The following is a 12,382-nucleotide window of genomic DNA, read 5'->3' as shown; positions in this document are numbered from 1 at the left end:
ACTATGTTATGAAAACAATCAGGCATTGTGGTAAAAACTCACTTTATATGAAAGACATCTAAAATTATCTGAACCTCATAAGCAACATTTATTCTTGTTTTTTCCAGTGTTGGTTTTTACCAGCTCATAAACAGAATGTAAAATCTAATATTTTGAGCTGAATTTGGAAAAACAAGACATTCCCATGTTGATTCTGACTTGCTCACATGGAGGTTAAAGGAGCATTGCTTCAGCACAGACCAGTGCGGATACCGCCACGCTGTCTATCATCTATTTTTAGCGGAGATTTCAAGCCGTCTGTCCACTTCAGAGAGGATATTTACTGAGTCACAGTGCGGGTCTGGGTCTCTGAGGCTCTCAGGTTCACCATGTTGCTTAATTAGGACATCCCGGAAGAGTGCGACCGGAGCTGCTGCTGTTGCTGCTGCGCACAGCCGAGAGAGGAGGACACACTGGACTGCATGGTGACAGCGCACAGCTCCCAACAAACCAGAGGGAAATACTGACAAACCCAACTAAACACCACGACAGAAACTTACTGAGGAGCAAAGGAGTGAGGTAAGATGGTCCTATAGGATGTTTTAGATGGATTTAGCCAGTGAAAGGGAGGAGCAGAGGCTGGGGTGCCTCACTGGTGGGTGGAGATGTGCGCGGCAAATGGGCATACATCTTCTCTGCTCCATGTTTTTTCTTATCTCTCTGCTGTGTGGGTGTATTTTAACCATTATGCAGGTCATTTGTTTTTCTTTTTTCATCATTTTCGTTGTCTCACCGTCAAATGTGAGAGGTAATGATCACTGAAGGTCCAGATCACCTTTTATAATGCTGCACCTTTACATTAAGAAACAAGAACCACAAAACATCTGTGTATTGAAAATCTAACCTAATCTAATCTCATTGAAGTTTCGATATTGTTCTGCTACGTTTGCATCAACCTGGGTGCTTCAGATCATGGAAACTAAAGTCCATGATGCCACAAATGTTTAATTTTGCAGTTTGTAAGAAATACGAGGTGAAGTCTGACTGGTTAATCTGTTGCTTCTAATAAGACAATAAACAAAATTGCAATGGTTTTTTTTCCCATTGTTTTCTTGTCTAGAATTATCCTCACAATAATTTCATACCTTTGAGACTTTATTAATTAAATCTATTATTATTATTATTATTTTAATTAGACTGCTTGTTATTACTGTTTTATCTCCTGCGTTACTGTTGTTTTCTCCTCCCCAACTTTTTTCTTGTTTCTGAAAGGTGTTATATAAAGTTGAATTATTATTCTTATTATTATTAATAAACAGTTTATAGACTTTATTCACGCTGAGTCCTACATTAGACTATCTTGCAGAGGGCCCATTGCAACAAACCACAGGCTGTGGCCCAATATAGCCCCAAAGATCACATATCAGGCGGCAGGATCCACACAAGCTGAAATCCGTCAGGACCATGTGTTGCTTTCTCAGCTGTTGGCTTTTCCATCTTTACACAGTGGACCCTGAACCACACCTGTGAGAACAGATGCTGTGGTAAAATATACAGCAAGAATACAATCTACACGGCTGCAACATTTAAATTTTTCTGGAACAAGTAGAAAGCTGATTGTTGAATGGCTTTAATGCTCTGCTTGATCTTTATAAAAGAAACTTTATTAGAAACTGCTTTGTGATTATTTCAATTATTGGAATTATTATTACATGGAGACAGAAACAAAAAGGAAAAAATAAGAAGCACAAAACAGAGAGAGGTGGGGCTAAAAGGAAAAAAGGAGAGAAAGAAGGATGAAGAGATTACAAGATAACACCCTGCTTGCTTCTACACCTGCAGAAACTTATATGATAACAGCTTTTTTACCGAAAAGTGTACGGTACTTATGTATGCAAGATGTGATTAGTGGTAAATGTGGCTCGATGTGGAACATTTGTGTATCTGTTAACACCTGAATCTAAACACCTGTGGGTCTGAGTGTGAGCGCGCTTGTATATACAATGTTTCTCCATAAAAATATGCAATAGTGAGTGTGAGGAGCCACAGACTTGCCCCCTTGGACCTGGGACAGATACGAAGGAGATCCGAGCCATTGACATCCAAAGGCCCCTCAGAGCCCCAAAAGAACCATCGCTGGGACTACCGCAATCCCATCAGAGAAGAGCAGGGGAGAGTCCCAGGGGAACCTCCCAGCAACCACAGTGCAGAAGCACCAGGGCTGCAGCGACAAGCCCACAGGCCTGACGGCAGCCGTCTATGCCAGAGCAGATCCAGCCATGAAACCAGAGAGCTGAGACCCTAGGACATATCATTCCCCAAGCAGAGGCCCGACAGAGCCCAGGGATCCTGGCCCTGGCAAGAAACCACCGGGAATGAGCCGACACACACCAAAGCACCCAGCCCTGGACACTGAGAACAACAAATACACCAGTGGGCAGAGACACCAACCACCGGCAGGCAGTGAGGCGGGGAGGAAATTGGCCCCACATTTGATGGGGGGCCTAGACTGATCCAGTAGAGGGAGCAGTCCAAGACCTAACCTGACACAAAAAAACAGGTACACACAGTCGCAATCCCACATACCCACCCTCATGCGTACACATAAAAGCACTCACACCCACATACCCAACGTAAGACAAACAACAATGGACGTCGTACCCTTACTCACACGCCCCATACATACTCTATACTCCCAGGTCCAGGTGCCGATACCCCATAGGGGCAATCAGCCCCAGGACCCAGGAGGTGGTCCCCTTCCCTCTGGGGGTGGAGATAGACAGATCGGCCCAGCACCAGCCCAGACTAGTGCCGGTACCGCCCAAACCCGAGCAACCACGGTCCAGACCCCAACCCCCCGCCCCATACCCATCCCCAGCGACCCCCATCCTCATCCAGAGAAGGGCCATGTACAAAAAAAGGGGTCTACCTGGTCCAAACAAGCCCGCCACAGGATGAAACAGTCCCAACCCCCCGAAGATTCTGATCTCAACCCCATGAGCCCTCCACCCCCCATGAACCCCAACATGAATTTCCCCACAGGGCCACCCCCAACCAGGACAAAGATATCGAACACATGCCCCTGAACCCAAACGCCTTGAATCCCCTCCCCACAGGGGCACACCCCCACAAGTGAGCTCCATTCCTGAAAAGCCGACAAAGCTACACCCACACAGCGGAAGCTCCACACACAGCCCCGCTGCATTTTGCCCCCAACACACAGCACGCCGTGACGGCAAGGCAAGGACCCCATGCAACCCCACCCCGGCTTCTGCCCACAGGCGCAATGGGGCAGACACCACCAAGCACCACGCCCACAATGGAACCAAGACAAGACAAACTCAGCGCCCGGGGGACCTCTTGCCGTTCTAACACCTGAAGTTGGGCCATTCTAACACCTGAAGTTGCTCTGATCAAGCTCTTCTATCATGGCTCTGTCTGTATGTTTAGGACTGTTGTCCTGCTAGAAGGTAAAAGTCTGCCCCAGTCTCAAGTCTTTTGCCTCAAATAAATTTTCTCCCAGGTTTGTCTTGTATTCAACTACATCCATTTTCCTATCAACTATGACGAGCGTCCCTGTCCCTGCTGAAAAGAAAAGCATTTCCACAGCATGATGATCCCATGACTATGCTTTACCATTGTGATGGTATGTTCAGGGTGATGTATCGTGTTAGTTCCTCACCATACAAAGCATATTTAATTTGGGTGGGATACATTCTGGACTAATCTGGTCAGAGTACCTCCTTCCACACGTTCCCACATGGCTTGTGGCGTACTGCAAAACAAGGCTTCTTATGACTTTCCTTCAGAAATTGCATTTTCTCACCACTTTTTAATACAGAACAAATTGGTGGAGTGCACAACTAATAGTTGTCCTGTCAAAAGATTCTCCCACCTAACCTGAGCTTTAGATCTCTGCAGCTACTCCAGAGATACCACGAATCTATTGCACTCCTTGCAATAGATTGAGTTTAGGTGGACAGCCATGTCTTTGTACTTCTGCAGGCCCATTTCCCTGTGATGGAGTTGGTTTATTACATAAGATTCTGGTAAATACATTCAAAGTTTGTGGTTGTAACTTGACAAAATGTTGAATAGTTTGCAAGTTTCTCAAAATAGAAAAATGTAACTCTGTGGAACCATCAAATCAATCTGTCAGTTCTAGGGGATTCATAAAAAATATTTGACAATCGGTTAAATATAATAAAAATAATTCACCATTAGAGGCTCACTTGCCAACTTCTGGTTTGTAGATGTTCAAAAAAGACTGACAGCCTCTACTGGGCAAAACTTGTAACCATTTCCAATTTCTTTAAAGAGACAGAGCCAGAGTCTCATGCATTCTTTTTAAACTGATCTTCATCACTTTTAACTTTCTTAAGGTCTTTTCAAAGTTTTTCTCTGGATTTTACCTAAATCTTCTCATTTTCAGAGCAGTCATTGTGTCTGACCATGTCAGCATATTATACAGTGTGTGCTTAAAAAAAACATCAAATAAGGCTAAAAGATGAGTCAGGTTTAAAAAACAATCTTTTGAATTTAATTGAAATGACAAAATACAACAAGATCTGACATAGGAGCAGAGATTCACCATGTTTTTTGATCCTTTGCTGTATGGCAGATCTTGCCTGCATCTGTTGATGCTGAAATACTATTTGTGTCTGTCAAACTGTGTGTTTTTAATAGATTAAGCTAAATAAATGGGAACAAAGTGTTTCTTTGTGACATGTTGCAATACTGCATGTCCAATTTAAAATCTTTTTTCTTTTTTTTTCCTCATCTGATTGTTACATTAGAAGACAACACCGGTTCCTGTCTAGAGATTAGTGACCTTTAAAGGAAAGTATGTAGCTCAGCATTAAAAAAGGGAAAAAAAAACATGTGCTGGGAAGAAGATAATTGAAAAAGACCTTCAGGAAGCCTGGTGAACTCAAGACATTTTCTTTCTCTTTCTGTTTTGTAGTCAGTTTATAATAAATCCTATTTAAAAACTCCTTCTTAAAAAATGTAACCCCATATATTGTATGAAGTGGAGCTGAAATGGATTTGGTCCCCTTGGCTTCTTGTTTTTGTCCATTTTGCATCAGTAGTTGCTGTTGTAATCCTAGCTGGAGCTCTCCAGGTTTCTGGTGTTCATGAGGGCTGTTGTGGTGACCTGCAGACCAGAAATAACATCTGAGTCTTACGACAGGCATGTGTCACTGCTGGGAGACTTCTCCTGAGAGATGACTCAACAATACCCAACAGAGCATGTTTGCTGCCCGTATCCCATAATTATCTGGTGTAATTAACAGACAGAGAGCAATATAAAGTCTGAATCACTGATTTGCGTCTTTTGTGTGTTTTTAAAATCTTTTTGGAAAGTAAATATATCAGTCATGTTATTGGACTGTGGGTTGAAGGTGGCAGGTGGCAGATTTTAGTGTGTGTGCTACCCAGCAGTGTTTTGCATAAACATGCAGTGGGTAGCTGGATTGAATTCCCCCTTGGCTGACTAATAAATATTACAGGCCTGCATTGTCTCAGGATGAGCCTTAGGGCTGGTCAGTGTTAAAAATGGATCAACTTTGTTAAACAACAATCTGAGCTAGAAACGCAAGCAACGTACCTGTCTTAGTAAATATTTAATGTAATCGGTTCAGGGTTTTAATTGTACACTCTTTACTTTGGGTTTTCAAACAGTAAACATGTTCCCCTTATCTTAATATAGAGTGCCTTACAAACATATTTACACCCTTAAATCTTGTTACTTGTTGTCACAACCACAACCTTCAACATCTTTTATTGTGGATTTTTTATTCCATGTGATAGTTCAACATAAAGTCGTGTATAATTGTAAAGTCTTGCCACAGATGTTCAACTGGATTTAAGTCTGGACTTTGACTGAACCATTTTAACACATGAATATGTTTTGATCAGAACCAATACATTGCAGCTGCATGTTTAGGATTGTTTGGAAGAGGAACCTCCACCCCAGTCCCAAGTCTTTTGCAGCTTCTAATGTTTTTTTTCTCGAAGATTGTCCTGTATTTGGCTCCATCCATTTGTCCCATCAACTCTGACCAGCGTCTCTGTCCCCACTGAAGAGAAAAGCATTCCCACTGCTTGATGTTACCACCACCATGTTTCACCATAGAGACGGAGTGTTCCATGCTAGTTTTCTGCCATGAATGCCACTTTTCAGCGGTGTGACCTATAATGTTAGTTTTTATCATACAGAGTTTTGCATTTGAGAAAGAGAATTTGGTCTCACCTGGCCAGAGCAGCTTCTTCCAAATGTTTCTTGTATCCCCTACATGGTTTGTGGCAAACTGGAAGCATGACTTCTTCTGGCTTTCTTTTTACAATGACTTTCTTTCTGCCGCTCCTCCATAAAAGTTAGATTCGTGTAGGGCAGGACAGTGTCTTGTTGACACACTCTCACACCGGAGCTGTGAATGCCTGCCGCTCCTTCAGATTTGTGTTGCTATATCATATAAAATTCCGATAAAATACACTGATATGTTTGCGTTTAACATTAATATAAAAGAATGTGAATGAATATGTATACTTTTGCAATGCACTGTTCATTAAAGTTTCTTCTTTTTGCTCTCACCGCCTTATTAAGTCTGCTTGTCTCTTCCCTTGTTGAACCCAATTATACAATGGATTCATGTGTTTACAGCTAAAACCTGTGAATCCTGCAGTCGGCCAAACAACTTAAACATTCACTGTCTTTTTATTCAACAAGCTGTATTGTCCACACTCAGATCTTTTTGAAAATCAGAGTAAAACCTAATATAAAAATCTTCTAATAATGTCAAAATCACTGAAACACTTCAGTTCTGCTTTAGTTTCCAGGATCGTCCCCATGGAGGAATTAATGCAGCGGTTGGAGCGTGCTGTGACTTCCCTGGAGGAAATGTCCGTCACAATGCGGGCATCCAGCAGCATGGCTAATGGGAACTGTGTCAATGGGATAGATGGAGGTGAGTCGGTGCCTAAAAATGTTCAAATCATTTCTTCTCCTTGCTATTCTAATGTCAGGTTGCGGAAATGAACAGAAGATTTCTCTGTCTGTGCTTTCAGGTCAGAGTGTGGAGGTCTTCGACGTTCTGCTCAAAGGTCCACTGTCAGATTATCTGAACTACAGCAGAGCTATAGGAAGTGAAGTGGAGAAACATGTAAGTCTTTACCCTATAAAATAACTCATTCCAATAGTCAAGCTAAGTCACTTTATTAACATACCACTTTATAGAAACAACCATCTTTGTTTTTGTGCTTTACACAATTACAGATTAAGAATTTAATAATGTAAAGCATATGACTGACATTGTTCAAAAATTTTAAACCCCCTCTTATTTCCTAATCTATAAACTCCTTAGACTTTTTCTGTAATGTGAAATTCTTTGGAGTCTCGTAGGCTTTCCCCTCATATTCTATCCAGGTCTTGTACCTGAGCATGACAGCAAATTTTGTCAGGTTCTGGAAGAGGAGTCGTCACGAGGGACTGATCAGTGAATTAGAAGAGGATTTTGGTGTAACTGTGGCAGTGGGATGACAAGGGAGAAAATATAGTTTCACCAAATGTAGACTGACTTTTACAGGATTTGAGAGATGGCACTTGTGCATAGCAGAGTACTAACCCTGACTTTAGTCACGATGGTTTCTTTCAATGGAAACTGTGGACGAGCTGCAAAGATCCACCACTCAGGTGGGAGAATCCATGACTGCATGACTGTTTGGAAGATCAGAAAAACATTTATTAATCTGAGAAGCCATCTGATTATTTAAGAAAGTCACTCTAACAGGTAAACTAAGGTGGGCAGGGGGGAAAAGAGTCTATGGAGACAAAAGTTCAAAATCCGAAAGTCGGTCCAAGCTTCGCAGCTCTCCTTGATATGACTCCATCTTTGGTTGGTTTTAAAATTGATTTACTAAATATCTTAGAAGCAAGGCCTATAGCACATTTAAACGTTTTAATCAGTTTTATAAATAAAGATGCACAGAATTTATCAAAGCGTTCTGTGATTCCTTTATGTGAGCTTGTTAGCGTTTCTGTGTTTTCATTGTCATCACCTTTTTAACTATACTCGGTTTTAAACTTTTCTCATTGATGAAGTGGCATGAATCAGCAGCAGCTCTTAAAACTACGCTAAAAGAAGAAATTCTTTTGTTTTGAGTTATTTTCTCATGCATGAAAAGATATCTGAAGTGGACTCGTTACTGAGGAAGTGTTAGACAATTCATGAATGAAAAAAAGAATTTATTCATCTGTTAGGCAGAATGGTAAATCAGAGATTTTTTAATGGAAATCTCATTTTGGACCTCTTTGCAAAAGATTTGAATGTCAAGGCGAACAGAAAGCTCTTTGGCATGGCTGTTCTCTAAACAGATCTCTGTTGGGTAAAGTGGAGTGTATTCAGCCCTCATTTCACTGGACACCAACGTATAAACAGTCAGTATTGCTCCTCTCCAGATCCCACTCTTTCATAGACACACACATCTGGACAGCTGAAGGGTCCTAAAAGTGTGTGTGTGGGCGGTCTGTGATGTGCAGATTTCTGTACAATAGCAACACTTTGCTTTTTTCTACAAAGCCTAGGATGGAGGGAAAACAGAACTTTGACCCTACATCTTTAGTTGAACTTTAGTGTAGGACAGTTTTGTTTTCTTAAGAAAGATCTGTAACTGTGTCTCATGGAAAGTCAGTTTGCAGGTCTGAAAATCATCCAACACAACAAAGAAGCCTTCAGACAAGAGGAGTGATGAATGCCCATATTTTCTCTGAACTTTTAAAGGCTGTTTCTATCTCTGCATCTCATCACTGGTCAGGGTGGAGGAGGGAAGGAGGAGGGGTTTTTTAAAGTTTTTTGAGCCCCTTATATGGAGAAAATGTTCCTGGTGGTTCCTCTGGGCCACATCTTGAGGTCTAAATTACACACAAGACTCACATGGCTGGAAATAACCCAATCTGTATGTGTGCACATTAACCAGTTTCTGAGAATGACAAAAGTTTACCTGAAAAGATGTTTTTAGTAAAAATCTGTGTGAATTTTTGTAATGTGGCAGGCAGAGATGGTGAATGAGGCGCTGCAGACTCAGAGAGCTTTCCTTCAGATGGCTTTTACGCACCAGGAACCTGCACAGGTAAAACAGCACAACATTTTCACACTGTCCTGCAATTATGAATATAGTGAAACTCTGTGTCACAGCTAATCTAGTGGACCCAAAATCAGACCAAGAATCAGAGGCTTTTTTATTGCACTATATACTTGTTATGGGGAAACTGGGGGTCCTTGAATGTGGATTAATGGTTCTTGTGGGTTTCCTGTGGAGTCTTGAGTGTTGTATGGAGGTCCAGGCTGAGAGTGGCTGCAGCAGAGTCCAGGAGTTGTCTGGCAGCAAGAATCTATAGATGGATAAGGTTAGATTCAAATTAGTAACATTACCTTTGAAAGCTAACTTCTAAAAGCACAGACGTGGGGCCAACATTAACTGTAAAACACATTCAAAGGATCTGGTGACAGGTTGCCGTAAAGCCAGGGTCCAGGAAGATTAGATTTAACTGCACACCTTCTCTGTAATTAAATAGGGAAGGGGGAAAAGAACGACATGTTGCCTTGGCAGCTGATGACCTCCTGACACCCTGAAACAGTGCTGGGAGGTCACTTTAGGCATCATTTATCAAAGAACAGTTTAGATTTGGTGTAAAAATAATTTAGGACAAGTTCCACGTGGGATTTATCAAATTTGTGCTGGCAAGTCTCAACATGTAGATAATACAAACCTCAAAAACGTATTCTTTTCACACAAAGTCTCTGCAAATGTTGTGCAATGTCTCATTATTTTAATATCATACTTTCCAAACAGAAGTATTAAACAACCATATTTTAGAGGAACTGGATGAGACTCTGTCTCTCCCTGTCATTCTTCAGACCTATGGTTAGATCCACCCTCTCAGCTCTTTACTAAAAGCGCAGTCAAGCAAAACACCTGCAGCTCTTGAAATCCATGAATGCTGCTTTACTAAATAACTACAGAAAAAGATTTCCATATTTTTTGTAGGGCTGTGCAGAAAAAAGCAGCAGCAAAGTTCTCGTGAACAGTATCTCAGTCCTGTGTTCCCCCAGCCGTGCACAGAGGGATTATTCTGCTCTTTGACGAGGAAAACTGCTAATGCAACACATTCCCAACATGCTCACCAGCAGAGGAAAAGAGGGTTGCAAGAGAGCTTTGTATGACAGAGGTGATAATGATATCAGCCCTTTGGCCTGCTGTTTGTGTTCTGTGTATTAGTGTCGGAGGCTCCACCAGGAAGTGAGTTCTCCCAAACTGTCAGATCATTGGCTAAGAGGGGAGGAAAGAGCTTTTAGGGGAGGCCAGAAAAGCAAACAAGGAAGGTCTGTGGGTTTCACGAAGAGCAACCCACGAGAAAACCCAAATGTTGCATCATTAAAAAAAGGTTTATGTACTGCAGTTTGTTCCTATTGCTTTTTAGAGTCTCACTTCAGTCATGTAACGTCTGTGACTCAATCTTCTATAACTTTTCAAAAAGTTGGAGCATCTTGAGAAAGTCACCTACACCCATTCCTCTTTGCACAATATCTCTATCTGAGTCCTGGGTCCTCTCTTATGCTCTCTTCTCCTCAGCTCAAAGGTTTTCTGTAGGGTTTGGGTCTGGCGACTGCAATGGCCATGGAAGATGGTGGATTATGTGTCTGGTAAACCATTACTGTGTTGATATGGCAATAGCTTTTGGGTCATTATCTTGCTAAAAGACCCAATGATGATCGGTTTTTCAGTTTACTTGCATAGTAAAATGAAAACACCTTATATTTACTAAAAATATCTACTGATCAAAAGCACTCAATGCAAAATTTGTTATTTTCTTAAAATTTTCAGAGTGAGGTCATGTTTCTACAATAAAAGATGGGTTTATTTTAAAGCCTTTTGTTTTTACATATAAATGCAAATTAACACATTTTCCAATATATAATATTTAAGTAAAGGAATTTAAAATCCTTCAAATGGTTCAAAAAGGCAGATACAAAATACACCTCATATTGAATATGTTTCTAAAATGAGTTCACATAAAAGTAAAAAAAAACAAAGCATCTTGTTGATAACTTTCAGTTATCAAAAATATTACTGTTGCAAGACCCAAATTAAGTTTTTATGCATAAAAACTGTTAATTTTTTAGAGTAATCTGACAGAACCAGAAATGTTTTATCAAAAAGCAATGTAATTTTCAATGCTCGCATGGAAGATATTTATGTTTAATATCTATGTTTTATAGTGAAAAATAACTTTTAATGTGCTTTCTGGTTATGATACACAGAAAATATTTTGCAAGAAAGGTTACATGGGTCAAATGAAAGACTACAGAGTAGGCTTGCCCAACCAGAGAAGAGAGAACCGATATCCTTGTTCTTTTCTGTCCCCATGATAAAATATGTGATCTGGAAGCTGGTCAGGGTTGAGGGGAGGATGGAGTACAGGACAATCCTGGAAGAAAGTTTCCTGGAGTTAAAATTTTGGAGCCTAGGTTCACTTTCCAGCATGAGAACGACTCTAAATACCAGAGCTGTTTTAGAGCAAAGCATGGAAATCTGTTAGAATGGCCTAGTCAAAGTCCAGACCCAAATCCAATTGGAATCTGTGACAAGACCTAAACATTGATGTTCACAGATGCTCGATGCTCTCCATCCTATTTGGGTTTAAAGGAATGTGCAAACCTTCCAATCGTTGGATGAACAAAGCTGGTACCAAAAGACTTTAAGCCAAAACTTTAAACGAGTTTAAACACAGTCCACCTGCTCTCAAAAATAAAATCTCATCACCGAATATTTAGACAGCTGCAGTATTCAGTGCTGCTGAAAATTAGTGCAGCTGTAAAACAATGTGTGCAAATCTGGGCAGTGCCACCTAGCTGTTGTTTTATCCTTTCTCTGTCAAACACACAGACACACACACACATTTCTGGCCTTTCTCTCCAGCGCTGCACTGTTGTGCTCGCTGACTTTTTATGGACATGTTCTATTTTTAAGCCTGTACTCAGTGTAAGAGATAGAGAAAGGAAGGCAAAGAAAGTAGCGTGACCTCAGGTTGGCCAGTTAACATGGGTGTGCTTGTTTCCATGAGTTGGGAGTTTTGGACGTTCATGCAGAGATAGGAGGTTTTTATTGCATCCCTCTAACACAGTGATCACTGCTCTTTTTCTCTTTGACCCATTGCTTGAATAGTAAGTTCAGATCTGTGGTATTACGAAGCTCAGATAATTAGATTTCTTGGCACAGTCTAATTCATCCCATTGCTGTCTGTTTATGAATATTTATTTTATACAGAAGGATTCCTGATTTTAAAATCTGAAAAGTGTGGCATTCGTATGTATTCAAGACCTTCTCAGTCATTACTGTAGAA

The 12,382-nt window shown here is 40.9% G+C and overlaps 1 protein-coding gene across 1 annotated transcript in view; it reads left to right on the top strand.

Moving 5' to 3' along the window:
* The first annotated feature begins 339 nt into the window (after positions 1–339).
* The window catches only part of cap2 (cyclase associated actin cytoskeleton regulatory protein 2), a 25,543-nt gene continuing 13,500 nt past the window's right edge, over positions 340–12,382 (top strand). The window contains exons 1-4 of the mRNA XM_047383461.1: positions 340–558; positions 6,813–6,947; positions 7,048–7,142; positions 9,031–9,108. Of these exons, the coding sequence (XP_047239417.1) occupies positions 6,830–6,947; positions 7,048–7,142; positions 9,031–9,108 (291 nt within the window). The 5' untranslated portion in view covers positions 340–558; positions 6,813–6,829. The remainder of the gene's footprint in view (positions 559–6,812; positions 6,948–7,047; positions 7,143–9,030; positions 9,109–12,382) is intronic.

The sequence above is a fragment of the Girardinichthys multiradiatus genome, chromosome 13 (assembly GCF_021462225.1).
Source record: "Girardinichthys multiradiatus isolate DD_20200921_A chromosome 13, DD_fGirMul_XY1, whole genome shotgun sequence".
Classification (NCBI taxonomy): Eukaryota; Metazoa; Chordata; class Actinopteri; order Cyprinodontiformes; family Goodeidae; genus Girardinichthys; species Girardinichthys multiradiatus.
Note: the sequence above shows the minus strand (reverse complement) of the source record. Positions and strands in the feature narration are given on the sequence as shown.